This window comes from Rhododendron vialii, chromosome 5a (assembly GCF_030253575.1).
Source record: "Rhododendron vialii isolate Sample 1 chromosome 5a, ASM3025357v1".
NCBI classification, from domain to species: Eukaryota; Viridiplantae; Streptophyta; class Magnoliopsida; order Ericales; family Ericaceae; genus Rhododendron; species Rhododendron vialii.
This window is the reverse complement of record NC_080561.1, coordinates 32,884,654-32,903,088: the sequence shown is the minus strand read 5'-3', so window position 1 is coordinate 32,903,088 and position 18,435 is coordinate 32,884,654. Positions and strand designations below refer to the sequence as shown.

At 41.4% G+C, this 18,435-nt stretch overlaps 2 protein-coding genes across 3 annotated transcripts; both read left to right on the top strand.

The window, feature by feature from the left end:
• Window positions 1-5,275: 5,275 nt before the first annotated feature.
• LOC131327228 (uncharacterized) lies at window positions 5,276-10,204 on the top strand. Of its 2 annotated transcripts, XM_058360272.1 has the most exons (4): window positions 5,281-5,504; window positions 7,638-7,731; window positions 7,882-8,734; window positions 8,813-10,204. In XM_058360272.1, the coding sequence occupies exons 3-4, from the start codon at window positions 8,558-8,560 to the stop codon at window positions 9,473-9,475; spliced, it is 840 nt and encodes a 279-aa protein (XP_058216255.1). In that variant the 5' UTR covers window positions 5,281-5,504; window positions 7,638-7,731; window positions 7,882-8,557; the 3' UTR covers window positions 9,476-10,204. The 2 variants fall into 2 exon arrangements, with proteins under 2 accessions (XP_058216256.1, XP_058216255.1); XM_058360273.1 differs by having other exon boundaries at window positions 5,276-5,504; window positions 7,882-10,204.
• Window positions 7,930-8,451, top strand: LOC131327833 (disease resistance protein RUN1-like). Its single transcript, XM_058360962.1, has one exon. The coding sequence runs from the start codon at window positions 7,930-7,932 to the stop codon at window positions 8,449-8,451; it is 522 nt and encodes a 173-aa protein (XP_058216945.1).
• Window positions 10,205-18,435: the final 8,231 nt, after the last annotated feature.

Sequence of the window (18,435 nt, the reverse complement as noted above, 5' to 3'; positions counted from 1 at the left end):
AAACCTTTTATGATGGAGCAATTGTTGCGGGGATAATACTCCTTGTTCAGAAGATGGCGCAATGGTATATGACCCTGCTTCAGAGGTGGCGGAACCTAATGAAGGTGATGTCGGTCAAAGTCCAAGAAGTCATTGCGTCGATCGGAGAGTCTTTTAAAGTTTCTAAGTGTTTTAATTTTTAAGTTTCTAGAGTCAAACACATCTTTCAATTAGTCTATGGTCAAGTCTTTTTAATTTTTGTATTGGAAATCTAAGTTTATTTTTCCTATGTTGGAGGGATGTTCCAACAAGTCCTATTTATATCCTTTCCTATGAATGAAATCATTAGAGAGTGTGTTTGAACTAAAATAGCCTTTGGCTTGTGAGAACATAATTCTTCTTGTAACTCTTATCCTTCGGTGGATTCCGATAGGTGGCGAGTTCCCCGTTTTCTGTATCTCTTAGGTGGATTTCTTCGAGTGGTGAGCGGTTCCCTAGCCCTGTATCCCTAGTTAATCCTCGGGTGGTGATATCTGTATCCCGTTGATTCCTAACTTGGGTGGTGAGCGATTATCCCTTTATCCCTTTTTACCTTTCTTCCATCCCGTCTGAAAAATCCGCCGTCAGTTTGGTATCAGAGCTCTTGGCCGGGTTGCCATGGCTGGAGTGTTTCAACATCAGCAACAAAAACAACAACAATCATTTCAGAATCCACATCGTGAGAAGGACAAGGATAGTTTCAAAGTGGACGATGCTACTCTTGAATGGCCCTTTACAACAAAAATTATTCCAGATCCAATTGTGGATTTGAGTAAGCCGCCAATCTATGATGAATACACTGAAGATGGGTTCTTGATTTTGCATAATGTGCACGTCAAGAATATTGTTTATGTGGCTAATGAAGTTGTTGGTCCCGTTGATGGTGAAATTGATAATTTATTCGTGGCCAACGATGATATTCAAGATGGCAATAGGCAAAAGCAAATTTTGGAATTATCTAGTACAATGGTGAGTGCTATTCATGTCAAACATATTGAAGAGAGCAAACTGGAAGTTGAAGTGAAAAAGCATTTTGATTGGATTGAATCACCAATTTTTGACGAAAAAACAACTATTGTTGAAAAAGTTTCTAAAGCAAATGGTGAGTTCCAAATACATGGTGCATCTTTTGAGCAACAAAATGTGGATCCATTTTTGAATTTTATTGAAGACTTTGCAAGCAAGAATCCATGGGTTACGTATTTAGAGCACAATTTGAAGGAAACAACTCATTTAGTTTTTGGCGTCGTTTTAAAGTTCAGGTATGAAAAAATTAATTTCAAGTACAAGGTTGATGCAGACAAGATCCGGCGTTCTAAACTGTTTCAAGCCTTGGAAACTCAAGGACGAGTTTTCTCAACTGGGGGAGAATGATGTCGGTCAAAGTCCAAGAAGTCATTGCGTCGATCGGAGAGCCTTTTAAAGTTTCTAAGTGTTTTAATTTTTAAGTTTCTAGAGTCAAACACATCTTTCAATTAGTCTATAGTCAAGTCTTTTTAATTTTTGTATTGGAAATCTAAGTTTATTTTTCCTATGTTGGAGGGATGTTCCAACAAGTCCTATTTATATCCTTTCCTATGAATGAAATCATTAGAGAGTGTGTTTGAATTAAAATAGCCTTTGGCTTGTGAGAAGATAATTCTTCTTGTAACTCTTATCCTTCGGTGGATTCCGATAGGTGGCGAGTTCCCCATTTTCTGTATCTCTTAGGTGGATTCCTTCGAGTGGTGAGCGGTCCCTAGCCTTGTATCCCTAGTTAATCCTCGGGTGGTGATATCTGTATCCCGTTGATTCCTAACTTGGGTGGTGAGCGATTATCCTTTTATCCCTTTTTACCATTCTTCCATCCCGTCTGAAAAATCCGCCGTCAGAAGGCTTTTGGAACCTATCAGAAGTAGGCTTTTTAAATGACAAGAAAGTTGAGGGCATCCATCTTTTTGTTGACCTCAACCCAGTTGAGGATCAGGGAAAGAAAAATGGGAACAGAAGTCAGTAGACAATATTTTGGGCATTCCAAAACCCAAGAAGAGGGGTGCAAGTAAGAATCACAAATCCAAGAAGACAGGCGGAAAAAAGAAGCAAAATAGTGTTGTGTTTAGATCTGCGATTGCTGCTGCGGCTTTATCCGCTTTTTCCGGAGACACTAACAGGTTTCACCTTGATGATGCAAAGGTTGCTCGGTCTATTGACAAAATGTTGGCCGAAGATTATTTGGGTGATGATGAGGAAGTTTTAAGTAAACTCATGATTGATCATTAGTCATCTCAGGGGCAGGTGGTTGGGTCTTAGGTGTGTTTTGTCTATTCTTTGGGTTTTTGGCCCGGGTTGGCTTCTTACCATCCATGGGTGGTTATTTTCTCTTTTGGTTCCTAGCGGCATGGCATATGATTGTCAGAGTTCTCTTTGCTCTATTTGATGTCTTGTGTTTTGGATCCTTTTAATCTTTGTAGTCTGTTTTCAAAGATTAATAAATTTTCTTTGCTGTTCCAAAAAAAAAAGAATCCAAGAAAAGGTCGGGAAATTTATAAAATTGTTAGAACTAACTCTTGCATACAGTGAAACGATCAAGGGCAACGATACACCAAATGAGAAGCTTACTACTTCTCTGCAATCCAAGAAAAGAATCTTTGTAGTCTGCTTTCCTCGCAATCTTAATCTTGTTGGAAATTTGTAAATTTGGGCCCGCAAAAGCATTTGGCAAAGGGTAAAAAATAAGCAGATATATTGATCAAGGGCAATGATACACCCACCGCACGAGCGCCGGGCCCACTCTGGCCATCGGACGGCCGATCCGAACAGTTCAAAATTTCTATAAAAAAAAACGAGTGGGCCAACACGAGAATCAACGGCATCCGACGTGTGTAAGTGCTCGAACCAATCTTCCATTTTTTAACGGCTCGGATCATCTGATTTTTGGAAGTTCAGATCGAGCACCTACACACGTCGGATGCTGTTGATTCTCGCGTAGGCCCACTCGTTTTTTTTTTTTTAGAATTTTTGGGCGGCTCGAATTGGCTGTCCGGTGGCCGGAGTGGACCCGGCGCGCATGCGGTGGGTGAGTGCCGGTGGGTGTATCATTACCGATTTATCAATCTTGACTTCTGATTTTGGTTTTTTCAATTAAACAAAGCTCGCTAGCTTGCCTACCCCAGATACATCTCCGCAGGGTTCATAAGTTTCCAAAGATGACAAGTTTAATACCAATAATGAGAGCCGGATGTCGTTGTGCCCCAACGTCACTCATGTACACAATACACATTGATTTCATAGCGAAACTCTATCTATATTAAATGTGGCAAATAGATAGGTTTGGGCGGGTTGAAACAGGTTGTGTGTCAAATGTGGATCAAAAAGTAAATGGGTTGAAACGAGTCGGGTCGAATATGAGTCAAGCCAAACCCAACCCCACCGACTTGACCCGTTTTCCTCCTCTCTCTCTCTTTTTTTTGTTTTTTCCCCCACCCTTTTCCCTATTAAAAAAGTAAAATTTTATTATTAAAACTCAAATTTTTTGAATAAAAATGAAGCAATTAGAGGCTAAAAAAACTTTAAAAAATCAGGTTTTTACTTTTTTTTCATTTCCAAACAATAACGTAACTTCGACGTAGAGTCAGGGGCAGCATCAGAGAATTGTCTGGAAGGCGATGAATGCACCGATTGTACAGTTTCGGTCTTTGTTACGTTCGCCGAGGCCACCGCTTAGGTTTGAATTAAAAAGTCAAGTGACTTTTTTTTGTCTCTATTCAAATGTTTTTGTATTTGTTTGTTTTGCGACAAACTTTTTATCCCAATTAGTTTGTCTCGACGAGAGAATTGAAAAGTAAGCTTTTTTTACTTTTACCCTAATATTTTTTGTAATATTCAAGATAAATCCCAACAACCGGGTTTTTGGGCTTTTATCTTGGATGTTTTCAAAAATAAAATTTTCTTTAAAAATTTTGAGTTTCGATCAAAAAAATTTACTCTTCCGATTCTTCTCGATGAGAAGAATCAATAAGCTACAAAAATTTAAAGCAAAATTAACAAATATGGAAAAAATTTAAATAAAGAGAAAATATTAGTAGGTAAGGAAAAAAAAATGCTCAAAAATTTAAGCTTTTGGAACTTTGTTTGTCTGTTATGGACATTCGCCACAATCCTCTAATTTCTGTAGTCGAAAGTCAGAAACAAAACTTTTGGATTAGAAATTGGAAAATGTTCACTGAAAATAATTGACTTTTATGATTTTCCAATTATGCCGAAATCGTTAACATTATCTCCAAGCACAATAATGTTTTGCGTCAAATTATGATTGAAACTCAGATCACATTCAACTAAGGTTTTTTTTTTTTGATTACTTATTTCTCATTTTAAGAGAGACATGTCATTCTCTCAGAATATATTACTTTTAATTAAAAAAAATTTACTTTTTTGATTACTTTCAATGAGATGAATCAAAAAATCACAAAAATTTAACACAAAATTAACAAATGTAAATTTTTGTTGGCAATTAAGGAATGTGAAGAAAATGTGTGGGGAGTAAATTTGAACGAGAGGGGAAACAGGGAGGCCCCACCATCCACGTAGGATCTTGGCTGTTAGGTGGGAGTTGGGAGTAAATTTTTGTTTTTGTTGTCGTTAATTTGAGAAAATCACGACATACCAGTACGGGGATTTTAGGATCTCCTTCCATGTGTCTTTTAATTACAATTCATGTTGAACTCATTTTTAATCCATCTAAACCCATGTAAATATGGATCAATATAGATTGAATCTATATCAACCCATTATACAATATGACCGAGTTGAATTGGGTTATAAGTGGGTGAATTTGGACGGGTTCAAAAATACAGATTAGGATTGTAATCTCTAGTCTATAAATGTACACCATATACAAACATGAAAAGCCTCACTGAGAGCCACATTCCAGCTCACTGCCGGGGAGCCACAACCGGCTCCCCACTCGACCTCACCCTCTCCCTCACATCTGTGCTACCACACTACTTCCAGCCTCTACACAGTACACATGTATATATAGGCAAAACCAGGGAGAAACTTCCAAAGAGCGCGCATTGGATGCTCTTTTCACGCGTGAGGGAGTCAAGATTTTCAGGTGAAAAAATCTTCTACAGTTAATGCAAACCCAGCAGCTCAAGTGGGGAAAATCTAGGAGAATCAAGAGATGTCCCATGCACAGATGCAAGGACTGCAAAACTACTGCGAAACTACTACGAAACCACAAAAAAAAAAGTTTGGATTACGCGGTTCTTTGACTAGCTTTTGCTTTTCATTACTCGGTTTCACTTGACTCTCGTTGGTTCAACTGGCATCTCTCTTCTTAAAAACACATTAAATTGTTAGATATAATCTCCAGCATTTCATTTTGCTTTTCCCAATGAATAACACTTCCAAATTCGTGGGCTTCAAGAAGTATTCAAATTTTGATCACAAGGTAAGTCTGCTGGGATTGAGCTGACTCAAATCTTTGGAGCTGCCTCAATCAACAGGTAAATCTTGTATGATTTCAAATTTGAATTCCACCAATTTGAGAACATTTTTCTTTATGTCTTGATCAACTAAACCACATACTTTCCATTGAGAGAATTCTCCAGCCATTTAAGCTAGGAGAAGATTATTTCTTAATTCTTCCTCCTTCCAAAATTAAATCTTGACTAATGGAGATAGGAATTTGATGTAGCAATCTTTCTTTGTGTAACTCAATCAAATCGTTCGAAATAAACATTTACTCAAATCAACACTACATATCATAATATTAACTATATTTCTCTTTCAATAAATTATATTTTGATATCATCAAAATCAATAGGGTATATCGAGGAAACCTTTGGGCTAACATGCTCCTATCACACCCGCCAAACTTCAATGCTTACGTATTTGATAATATAATATAAAGATCAAGTAATAATTAATTAGTTCGGGAGTACTACCACGTGGCACTCTAGTCTACTTTACGACCACATATTTTTTTGGGACCCATACACTTAGCAGTAGACCAATAGCTAGAATTTTTTATTTGGACTTGACATGGGTTAGTTTGGGATTTTATGATACTATCTCCAATATGTTGTGAATATTGAAAAATGAGTGGGGTCCGAACGGAAACTCCCGGCCCTCTCTGTTGACTGACGAAGTGACGATCACTTTCATTTACCTTTTCAAGGTCTCCTCTTCGGTCTTCTCTCTAGTCTTTTTGTTTCTTCTTCTAGGCTCTCTTCGATTTTAAGCAAGGATCGATCAATTTCTCTCTCTGGTCTCTGGTTCTTGAAGTGACGATCTATCTTGAAGTGGCAATCACCCCGCCGCGATCTCTTCGTTGAAAGCTCCGGCGAGCTCGAAACGGGCTCTGTATGTAGGTATACTCCATGTGCATTATCTTATAGTATTATTTAGGACAAGGATAATGCCACGAAGCCTTTTTATTGTGCCACGACAAATGATCTTGTTTGTCTATATTACGGTTATTACCCTTATGTAATTATCCCAGATTCCCAACCACACTTTCTTCTCTCATCGTCAATCCCATTTTCTCTCTCTCTGCTTTTCATTGTGTATTGCAGAGCAGACTCACATCCTCTCTCTCTCACGCATCGTCATCACCACACAAAGGTCGGCATCACACTGTGAATCATCCACATGCATATGTATAGCAGACAGCAAAGAACAAATATTTTCGTTCTTGTTTCTTTTTTCTTTCTTCTTTGTTTTTTCTTGTAAAAAAAGGCTGACAATCATTCACTGTCTCTTGGAAAAGAGGAAGAGGGAGAAAAAAAAGTACAACAAACCCAACACAACGAGACTGATGTCTACCATTTTCCTCTTTTTTCTCTCTTTACCAGAAAATTTTTCAGTGCCGAGCGGGTACCACGTGGTGCCTGCTCGGCCATCTGATCCGTCCATTTCGTATTTGAACGGCTTAGATTTGGAGAGAGAAAAGGAGAGAGAAAATGTTTGGGTGGAAGGAGAGAGAGTTTTAATCCGAACCGTTCAAAAATGTATCGGACGGCTCGGATGCGCCGAGCGGTTGCCACGTAGGCAATACCCGCTCGGCACTGAAAAGTTTCTCCTCTTTACCAATGCAATTGATTTTGTAGATTGTCCCTGTTTTATGTATTGAGATTAAAAGAGAGAAATGAAGTTACGGATATGGAGGTGTTGAAGATTTGCGGCGGCGATCAAAGTCATCATCCACTGGCAAAGAAGGCCGGCGACCTCCCAATTTTAATTTGTGCGAGACAGAGAAATTGGGTTCGGATAAGAAATTGTTCGTGACGAGTATCTATTTCAACAGCTTCGAGTCTGCCGCCCTCTTCGGTGGTAGAGAACTGGCATTAGGCGGGACGAAGAGAAGAGAAGGGGGATAGATTGGAGATTCCAAAAACGATGAGTGAAAGAGAGAAGGGGAAAAGATGAGAACGTGAAATGAACGCGTGGAGAGAAAGAACACGTTGTAAAAGCAGTGGGAGAGACACGCTTTGAAAGAGAGGGCTAAATTGTCAAAAAGCTATTAATGTCGTGGCAGCATAAAAAACTTCCGTGGCATTATCTTCCTTGTGTACGTTCTATATACTCCATGTGTGTTATTGGTAGGTCTAACTACTTTAATGTCCGAGTCTGATCAGGTGAGCAATAAAGCGATCGATCAATATCACTTCTGGGTTTGAATTGGCGATCTTCATCGAAAGCTCCGGCGAGCTCGATCTTGGCCAGTACATTGTAAGTAGCTTTCTTTTTACTGCTGATAAACTGAACATGCTGTCACACCAACCATGAAAGACCACCGTTCATACACCTCCTCTTGTTTTATTATTTTCATTTTTTATATTCTTCCCTCTTCTAAATTGAGAATTTCGTGCAAATCCACAGATTAAAGGTTGACTCCTTCCTTCGTCTTTTTTCTTGGGGGGTTTTTCAATGTCTGCTACGAAATCCCAAGAAGCCTCTTCTCCGGCTTCTCCATTTAGATATGACGTGTTCTTGAGCTTCAAGGGTCCAGACACTAGCAACAGTTTCATCGATCACCTCTTCGCAGCTCTGAACCATGCTGGATTTCACACCTTCAGAGACGCAGATTTATTAGAAGTACGAGATTATGATCCCGAGAAAGTGATTCGAGAGTCGAGGATGTCAATAATAGTCTTGTCGAACAACTATGCCCGGTCAGCTTGGTGCCTTGAAGAGCTCGTGATGATCCTCAAACTGAGGACTTTTGGACACATAGTTGTACCTATTTTCTACTATGTGAATCGATCTGAAGTGAGGAAGCAAATCGGCAGTTTCGAAGAAGCATTTATGATCCATGAAGAGAGGATCGAATTCGAAACAGATGAACTAGTGAAAGAGAAATTGAAGGATATGCTACGAAAATGGAGGGCTGCGCTTAAAGAAGTTGCAAATTTGGCCGGGATGGTTATTCCAAATCAAGCTGATGGGTAATTTCCTCGTAGCTCGCTTCTTTAGCTAGGCATACTTGTGTCGCTTTTCATCCCACTTTAACAGTAATGCCAATAACGTTCTCATATTTGTTAGTTATTGCTTTGAAATGTTTAATTCTTGGTTAGTGCGACTCAATCATGTATTCTTATTGTTTTTTATGTTCCAACTTTATCGCAATTTCAGACACGGGGCAAGGTTTATCCAGGAAATTATAGAAGTGGTTGGAGAAAATCTCAGTCGCATGTCATTGAACAGTGCCCCCAACTTGGTTGGAACATTGCAGGTGAATGCTGTGCAATCTTCCAACAATCTCAGTAGCATGTCATTGAACGGTGCCCCCAACTTGGTTGGAACATTGCAGGTGAATGCAGTGCAATCTTTCAACTGGCCTTGGCCAAGGCTCCACAAACTTGTTGGGATTTCTCCTCTCTTCAGCAGAGCCAAGTTGCTCCATGTTTGGCCGGGTCTCAACTTCTGGTACTACCTTGCTATCATCTCGTCACCGGCATGGGTTTTCTCATTCTTGGCTATGGATTTCATCAAGAAAACCACCGACCTTGTCTTCATCTTCCTGATTTCAACACTTGCACTTTCATGCTTCGCTATTAACTTCATGCTTTCACAGTTCTATTTTTCGTTACCAAGTATTCCAGAAACCGATCGTTTCTTTCGCGGATACCAACGTGCCGGGAAAACAATCGGCTACACACTTCTGTTCTTCGGCAATGTCGGACTCTACTACTTCACCGAGAAATCCGTTGCTTGCATGCTCACTTTCCTCCTCCTCGCCTTTTACTGTCTCTGCGCTCTCTTCTGTATCCAACCATATACGGATTTTGGCGCCCTAGAATTCCTCCTCAGCGCGTGTATGAATCAAACATTGAGTCTTTTCGAGCTCCGATCTTCATACTCATGGCTAGTTATAATTGCCTGTATTGTCATAGCAGGGATCCGTTTTCGTCTAGAACCGCCAGAAGCAACTACCGATGAAGTTGATCTTGAATCAGGCCATCGGAATACTTAGCGAAGAGAGGTCAGGTCAAGAAAAACCCCGTCGGATTATTAACAAAGTCGTGAGGCTTGCACTAAAGAGTAGTACTATTGCAATATTTCCAGAGGATTTCCAAATTCTTGTGTGGAAGTTGATTTGGTCATTTTTATCAGGGAGGTAATAGATTGCTGGAGGAAGTAACGTTTCAAATCTCACACTGTCCAACCACCACTTGGTCACTTGGTCACTTGGGCGGGAGAAAAGTTGGTGGGTCCTATTCCTTGGTCGGTGACACAATCTTGCACTGAGATAGGCTATAGTTTTGACCCCAATATCTACAGATCCGCCCTGCTGTTAGGTGCTCCATAGCAAGAGACGCTGCGGTGCGAAACAAAGAAGATATCACATTGGTATGTATAAAGCAAGCGAAAGGGTAGGGCTATATATAACAAGAGAAACAATGGCGACTGACAGATGGAAATTTCATCCAACGTCTGTGGGTGTGAGAGTGAGTGCGTTCATCCAGCTATTAATCTCAAAATTCAAACAAGAAAAAAGGATGATCCTGCATTTCGGTATACTGAGGAACTTAAACATCAGGCATATTCTCATGATCCAACAGTATCTATCGATGTACAAAACCAGGTTGTGCCATACTGTTGAGTTCCAGTCAGAGAAAGCATTCACATGTATCACATCTGCTTTCACAGAGATGAAAAGTAAACAATCCTCAGCTTCCATATGGTGGAAGGACCACCCAAATGCCTCTTTTTTCTCCAAATTCCAAAGGGTGACTGCACTCTTATACGGGTACCATAACTGAATTGATATGACTAAGCATATAAGAGTACACATATAAGAGTGCTTGATTCACATAGGTACTATTCATGCCATCTGGTCTCGAATAACCATGCCCTTCTCCGCTGACCTGTGTTGTGTTCTTTGATATACCCAAAAACACAGAAAAACTGTCAGGGAGTCTACTTGGGAGGTGATAAAAGAAATTAACCACGTAAACAATGCCAAATTGGGGGATTGGGTACGTAAACAGCCAAGTTTCTAACATTTTCTTTCCTGTTATCTTTTAAAGCAAAACGAAAAGGCAACTCTCCATACTGTCTATGGAGGTTTGAGTGGAGACATAAATCAACCCAGAAACAACTGGTATTTCCATGTATCCCTATCTAGAAACAATCCAAGCATCTTTGAGGCTTATTTGTACGGATGGTCCCCAAAGTATTTCCAAATTGTCAATTTGGTCCCTAATTTACAAATCGCGTCTATTGCATCCCCAACGTTTACAATGCGCGTTTAAATGGTCCTCGGAGCTAACTCCATTCAAATGAGCCGTTAAAGAGTGGGGCATTTGTAGCACTTCATTATAATTTTCACATTTGATGAAGAGGCAATTCTATTCCGACCCCTTTAATTTCTCACACCCCCTCAAACAAATGGCAATTCTATTCACATCCCCCCTGGGCCTCCTCTCTCTAGCTCGCAACCCTCACTCTGGCACAAGAGGATAACCTGACGAGCTGAGATTGACATTACCCACCACCATCACATTCTAAAACCTCCTCAACAACCCAATCCGCCTTCACATACTTGGCAGCTCGATTCTTTTCGCATCTGAGGCTTCCAAATCGAGGCGCAGCAGATAAAAGTTCCTTGGGTGGCTTGCCGCCCAAAGCAGCCATTTTATCCTTGGCACATCGTTTTTGCCACCGGAGAGGTAGTACGCAAGCCGGGCTAGCTCCGGTGGGCCCATTCTAAGGTATGCAATTTGGGTAGGAGAGTGGAGTGGATATGGGTTAGGGGTTGGTTTATGGTGGGGAGGGGTGGTGAGTAGGAGGGAGATGAGGGAGATTGTGGAAGTGTAGAGCACAAGGATTAGGCATTTGAAGCCACATCCACCAAACCCACAAAACAAAGCCCTAGGAAAGATCTGCACATGCATGTAGAATGTATACAGTGGAGACTGATTGAAATAGATTGGTTGCACCAAACTGAACCACTCACCGGTTCTTTACATGCTGGAAAGAAAATGTTTACCCTGCGGAATCCAACTTTTGAGTTGAATCGAGCAAAATACATTCTGCTTTAAGATGTATCCGTTGGAGGGCCAGATTCAAGAATTAATTAATACTACATACTATCAGATCATAGCTAAACATTGTACTTCACTGATTTCCAAGTTTTTCGCGTATGTTAAATGTATGTGACAGTTATTTCGATTTGGACAACATTCACTCATCCAAAACTACGTCCAATGATGCCAAAATATACCATTATGTCATAATACTACATACTATCAGATCATAGCTAAACATTGTACTTCACTGATTTCCAAATTATACCTCACTTAGATATACCAGAAAAGACCACTACATCACAACGTTTACCCAGCTTGACCTCACATAACTACTTGCAGCATCCCAAAATGATGTGTGTGTATAATGAAGCACAAATCGTAGACTAATTAAACTTCAAAATTTTCAGTTAAGGGTCATAATCAAGGCAATTACCTTTCTTACCCTTTTTACCATTCTCATTATGATATACATATATTATGTTATATTGCTTTCCAAATTTAGTGGGATTAGATTATATTGTTTTCTCAATTTAGTAGGATTGGATAAATTCCGTCATATTCCGATCCACATCGAAAATCTCGACCAAGATGTTCATCCTCCCCAAAATCATGTAAACCCATTTTAATTCCAATCTCCACCAAAATTTGAAACCCACATGGCTTCCTCGGTTCCTCCACCACTCTTAATTGAAGACCCAGATGTTGGCTTCCTCTGTAGGTATGGTTTTCATGCAAACCAAGCCATGTCAACCCCGAAATCTCAATCAATCGGTTTTTCTTTGCAGGTATGGTTTATTCTTTGCAGTCGATCATCTCTCTCTCTCTCTGAAAGACATGCAGATCCCCTCTCTCTAAAATTCAACCATCGAAACACTCATTGGACATCACAATCATCGCCGGAGCCCAAGGGCCACTTGCGGCGAAAATCCACACTAGTCCGGCCTCCATTGTTGTGAAGTTCGTGAAGAAGAACGACACGGTTGCTATGGTGGCCGTGGTCGAAGTTAATGCCAGAAGGCCACGATCTAGATTTTTCGATTTCGATTTCGATTTCGGTTTTGTTTAGTTTTATTTTATTAATTCATGGTAAATTATTTACTTTATTTACCATGAAATATGTTTTTCTATATTCTATCATTTCATGGTTAATTAATTGTCCATGAATGTTTGATGAAGAAAGGGATAATAATCCCATGATTTTTGGTGAATTATCTATGTATGTCTATATCCCCAATTGTTGAGTCGGTGGTTGGGTTGTATTTACGATTTCATGGTTTGTTTATGTATTTCATGATTTATTAACCATGATTTTCATAGTTTATTTTATTCATGGTGTGTGTATTTTATTCATGATTTTCATGGTTTATTAACCATGAATTATCTTTATTCATGATTTTCATGATTTATTAACCATGAATTATCTATGAATGAAATTGGTCGAATTATATTCACGTAAGTTTACCGATTTACAAAAATTCAAGAAATTAAGAATTTGAAAGCTGATGCATTCTCAAGGTTGCGCAAACTGAAACATACGCGGCTCAATCATGTACATAGTAGTCGAACATACGAGAATTTTTCCAAAGGGTTAAAATTGTTGCGCAGGTGTGAGTTTACTCTTGAATCTATACCTTGTTTTTTTTTTGCTAAGCGAATCTATACCTAGTTAGTGGTTTCCCTTTGGAAGCCTTATTGCTCGACATGCGGTATAACAGCTTGAAAAATGTTTGGGAAGGCACCAAGATATATAACTCTTTTTCACTAGATGCCTAGAAAGACTTGTTCTGGTAGATTTGAACAACTGTAAATTTCCGAACGAAGCTTCCTGGAAGCCTTGGTATGCTTAAGCTTTTGAAAAATACCTTGTCCTAGCTAGTTGTCCAAATCTTCCTGGATCGATTAGAGTAGTCGATTTGCTGGATTAGGGGAACCCAACAAATCGAATACTCTTATCGACATTAACTTTTATGATGATTGTTTCTTTATTTAACTGGGTACTAAAGTTGGCAGCCACTACGTACACTTGAAAGAGAAGGTACACCAACTATTTGTCTGTTTTTTATTTTTTGGTTAAAATGGTAAAACCATCTTGACGACTCTGCTGATTGGATTAGGTTGGTTCACTTGACACGTTAATCCAGGTGTTATTGTTTTTCATTTGGTTAAGAGAATTATTAACTCTAGCTTTGACAGCAAGAATGCATTACAAAACACGCAATCTCAAACTCTGATTTTGATTTCCTCCCCTTACGTAATAAGAACCACTTTGGTTCAATTTTCGCAAGCCAAATTTTGGCCAATTTGAACCAATTTGCCCCTCTTCTCCTAGCACATTGCTCTTGGTAAGTTTGGCACAATTGCCATTTTACCTGCTTGTGTATTGTGGGCTACATGGCACGATGGGCATCGATCCAGCACCTTCCACATCCTCACCTTCCATAGGCCATGACAAAGTGATGAGTCTTGACCGTTGAGCCGTTTCGGATCGAACCTAGGTTGGCCCATCGCATAATTCCACAATTACGTAATTACAGTTTTGCCATCCTAGGCTTAAAATGCCTAAGATATCAATTATTAGGTTTACTCTCTGCCATGGCATGTGCATCACATTACGAACTGTCACTATAGCTATATCAATTATTCGATACTTGTACCATAAAAAAGATGAGAAATTAAGCTAATATTTTGTCGCAACTTTTGCCTAAAGGGTTATATTGCACTACGAAATTTTAATTTAAAGCCAATACTGGTTATATATTCTTTTATAAAAGCTGCCGATCTGAATTCCTACATACTATAATATATTCGGACCAAACACAAGAACGTCTTCTCGGGAAGGGTAAAAATGCAACTTCAATGGTAAACCCATTCTCTTGTTGATAACTCCGATTTTCGGCCAGTCCACGCACACCTCAATTAATCTTCGGGGGCCGATCACACCGTCCATTTGATGGAGTCCAAATTAAAGGCAGAGAGTAAACCATTTCACTTTGTCTTGACAAAGTAAGAGGAACAGAACAATGTCCCCCTTCCAATGAAGTAATTAATAGAGTAAACCATTTCACACTATAACTACCTTATTCTTCGTCCTCCTTTTTATTCACTTTTCTTTTTCGTGTGGGCATGCGTGCCCGTTTTTGGAATTTCTGGATTCCGAGACGCGAGATGCCCGGGTCGAGGGAGCGCGAGCGGGGAAGCAAGCGCTCGCAAAATACAGAGTCGCCACTCGGATTTGAAGGTTCGACACCCAAGGAACCGTATTTCGAAGCACTTGCCGCGCTGATTGATTTGAAAAAGTTAAGGAACCAGTCCGTCATAACCATATCTGGGTTCGGGAGCCAGGTTACGAGAGGGGAAGTGTTTTATGGCACCCCTCTCGCCCAATCCGGAGATCGGTCTCTACTTAGGCATTTGCGAAAGATGTTTGTTTGCGATTCTGTTTGATTAATCAATTTTTAGCCAATTAGGGCGGGGGAACAGTTTAAGGGGATTAAAACTGTAACAGTTTGCAAGATGTGAATGATAGCATGGATGAGCAGTTAGTATAGGATGAGAACAGACTGCTGTGGGAGTTTAAACAAACTGGGAGGCCCCTGTTTTGGAGTGACGTGCGTAGGAAGAAACCAGCATGCACTGAGCAAGTCACTGCATGCTGCTTACTCCTGCGCACACAATTCCAAGACAAGCGCGCGCCGGTAAGCTCAAACCCACAGCTCTTATTCTCAAACCATCTGGGCTCTGGAAGGACCAGTGCACACCCAGGACAAACCACGCAGTTTATAGGCAGTATAATATACAGTTTAAAGGTTGTAAAGCCCTACAAATTAATAAAACACCCCATAAACAGTGTGGGGACAAAACAATGGCCTAAAACTAAGCTACCCGTGCAAGGCCACTCACTGGTCAGGGGCATACTATCGCGCGATGGTTTCAGATTGGCGCGCGAGGATGCGCCCTGGCGCACTGTCGCGCGATGAAGTCACTCAGTCGCGCGATGGTGCGCCCTGGCGCACTGTCGCGCGATGGAGCCAGTCCGTCGCGCGATGGTGCGCCCTGGCGCGAGATGGCCGCGCCCTGGCGCAACCAGACCAGTGCTTGGTTTACACTTTTCTGGGTTCTCCAAAACAGCAGAAACTCATATTGAACTAAGACTAACAGTTTATACTAAGGAAAGCAGTAAACTGATTTTTATCATGCTCAACAGTGATCTATAACATAATAAAGCACAAAACAGTAGGAACCAATCCCCACGCGGACCAGCGAGCACAGACTAGAACAGTCGCGCGCGTGAGTGGGTCCGTCGCGCGCTGATTTGTACCACGACGGTTTTTGAAACCTTGCCAGCTTTAGGACCAGAACTGGTATTGATTACCAGCCTTGGCCCTGCCAGCCCCCCTCAGAGATCAGAACAGAAAACAGAACAAAGGTAAGCTATACCTTCGGTTTTGAGTTTGAAAGGCGTTGAGCTTTGAGATTTGAGGATTGATTGAGTGGTTGGATGTTTGATAATGGAGGAGAAAGAGCAAGCTATGCTCTTGAGATTTTTTTTAACCTTTGCAATTCTTGAACCCTTTTAATGGAAGAAGAATGGGGGTATTTATAGAGAAGGATGGAGGTGAATCTGGTTGGTGTAATGAGAGGAGCTCAGCCAGTCCACGAGGCTGGTTGAGGTTTGCTTGGTGGCTAAGCAACCCAGCTGATAAAGGTGATGGGGACAGCTTTGACCATCGCGCGATGGTTTGAGTCTGTCGCGCGATGGTGCGCCCTGGCGCACTGTCGCGCGATGGAGTGAGTCAAGCGCGCGATGGTGCGCCCTGGCGCGGGATGGTTGCGCCCTGGCGCACATCAGTAGGGTTTTTGGTTTTTGAAGTGGCTTAGGCTAGGTTAGGTTCAAGGGTTTTTCAAACACTCAAAGCTCAAACACTCGACATACCCGGGGTGTTCTTGATCCATTTCATCATCGGGGAATCAAAAACCGTAAGTAAACTAATCTGGAAGCCCAGATTGGGGTGTCTACAGTAGCCTCTCTTTGACGGCACTTGAAGCACCATCGACTTGGTACAAGTAACGTCAAAGAATTCTAGACACCCCTCACGGCAATCCAGAGCAGAACATACTAGCAAAGTAGACAAGTAAACTTAAGGAACCTGATCGGTGGAATGGACTGGCTGTCCATTGCCGGGGATGGAAGTAGAAGTGGACGAGTGAATCGCCGCTTGTTGATCGAATTTGGACAGAATAGGCTGTCGTTGCAGATGTGGACGGGACAGGCCGTCGTTGCTGGAGATCAAGCTATCCTCAGCACAAAGTATTCCAACAAACACGGGTAGGTCGTGTCAGGCAGGTTGAATTCCATCTGTAAGGAATCAGAGCCAATCTCCTTATCAAAGACCATCCGAGACAGAGCAATAAGCCTGCTGGAAGATGCACTTGCGGCTAGACTAAGGGTGATTGTCATTCGGGACAGGCCAAGACGGACTCTCCTAGGGAACAATCAGTTGCGGATGAAAGGACCATCGAATGATGTTCTGGTCGTTGTTTATGGATTTGACAGGACCGGCTGTCGTGAAGGCGGACGGAGAGATCAATGTGCCGAATGATCAGATCGTTTGAGGAACTTTGACAAGAGATGGGCTGATCAGTGTACCGAAAGATCAAGCCGTTGGGGGATTTGACAGGAAGGATCATCAGTATAAACGATCGAACCGTTGAAGTCTGGGTGGGAGGATCATCAGTATAAATGATCGAACCGTTGCAGATAGGATGGAAGGATCATCAGTATAAATGATCGAACCGTTGAAGTCTGGATGGGAGGATCATGAGTATAAATGATCAAACCGTTGCAAACATGACAGGAGACGGGCTGATCAGTGTGCAGAATGATCAAGCCGTTGATTTGGTGGAGATAGACGATATGGCTGACCGTCATGGATGATATGGCTAACCATCGCTGAATGACCGATATGGCTGACCGTCATTGATGATATGGCTGACCATCGTTGAATGACTGATATGGCTGACCGTCATGGATGATATGGCTGACCATCGTTGAATGACTGATATGGCTGACCGTCATGGATGATATGGCTGACCATCGGGTTGATTGAGTTGGACGATATGGCTGACCGTCGTTGATGATATGGCTGACCATCAGGTTGATTGGGTCGGACGATATGGCTGACCGTCGTTGATGATATGGCTGACCATCAGGTTGATTGGGTCGGACGATATGGCTGACCGTCGTTGATGATATGGCTGACCATCAGGTTGATTGGGTTGGACGATATGGCTGACCGTCGTTGATTTGGATGGGTGGGAAGATCACTGTGCAGAATGATTAAGCCGTTGGAAATTGGATAAGACCGGCTGTTGTTGATTTGAAAGGGGAAGATCAGTGTGCAGAATGATCAAGCCATTGAAATTTGGACAGGACCGGCTGTCGTTGAATTGAAAGGGCAAATCAGTGTGTAGAATGATCGAGCCGTTGAAATTTGGACAGGACCGGCTGTCGTTGAATTGAAAGGGCAGATCAGTGTGTAGAATGATCGAGCCGTTGAGAAAAGGACAGGACCGGCTGTCGTTGATTGAGATAGGCAGATCATCAGTCTAAATGATCGAGCCGTTGAAGATTGGACAGGACCGGCTGTCGTTGATTTGAAAAGGGCGGATCACTATACAAAATGATCGAGCCATTGAACATTGGACAGGACCGGCTGTCGTTGATTTGAGACGGGAAGATCAGTGTGCTGAAAGATTAAGCCGTTGGAAATTGGATAAGACCGGCTGTTGTTGATTTGAAAGGGGAAGATCAGTGTGCAGAATGATCAAGCCATTGAAATTTGGACAGGACCGGCTGTCGTTGAATTGAAAGGGCAGATTAGTGTGTAGAATGATCGAGCCG

Bases quoted from the DNA above. Each gene is read 5' to 3' on its own strand.
- LOC131327833 (XM_058360962.1), top strand. From the start codon at position 7,930: ATGTCTGCTACGAAATCCCAAGAAGCCTCTTCTCCGGCTTCTCCATTT.
- LOC131327228 (XM_058360273.1), top strand. From the start codon at position 8,558: ATGTTTAATTCTTGGTTAGTGCGACTCAATCATGTATTCTTATTGTTT.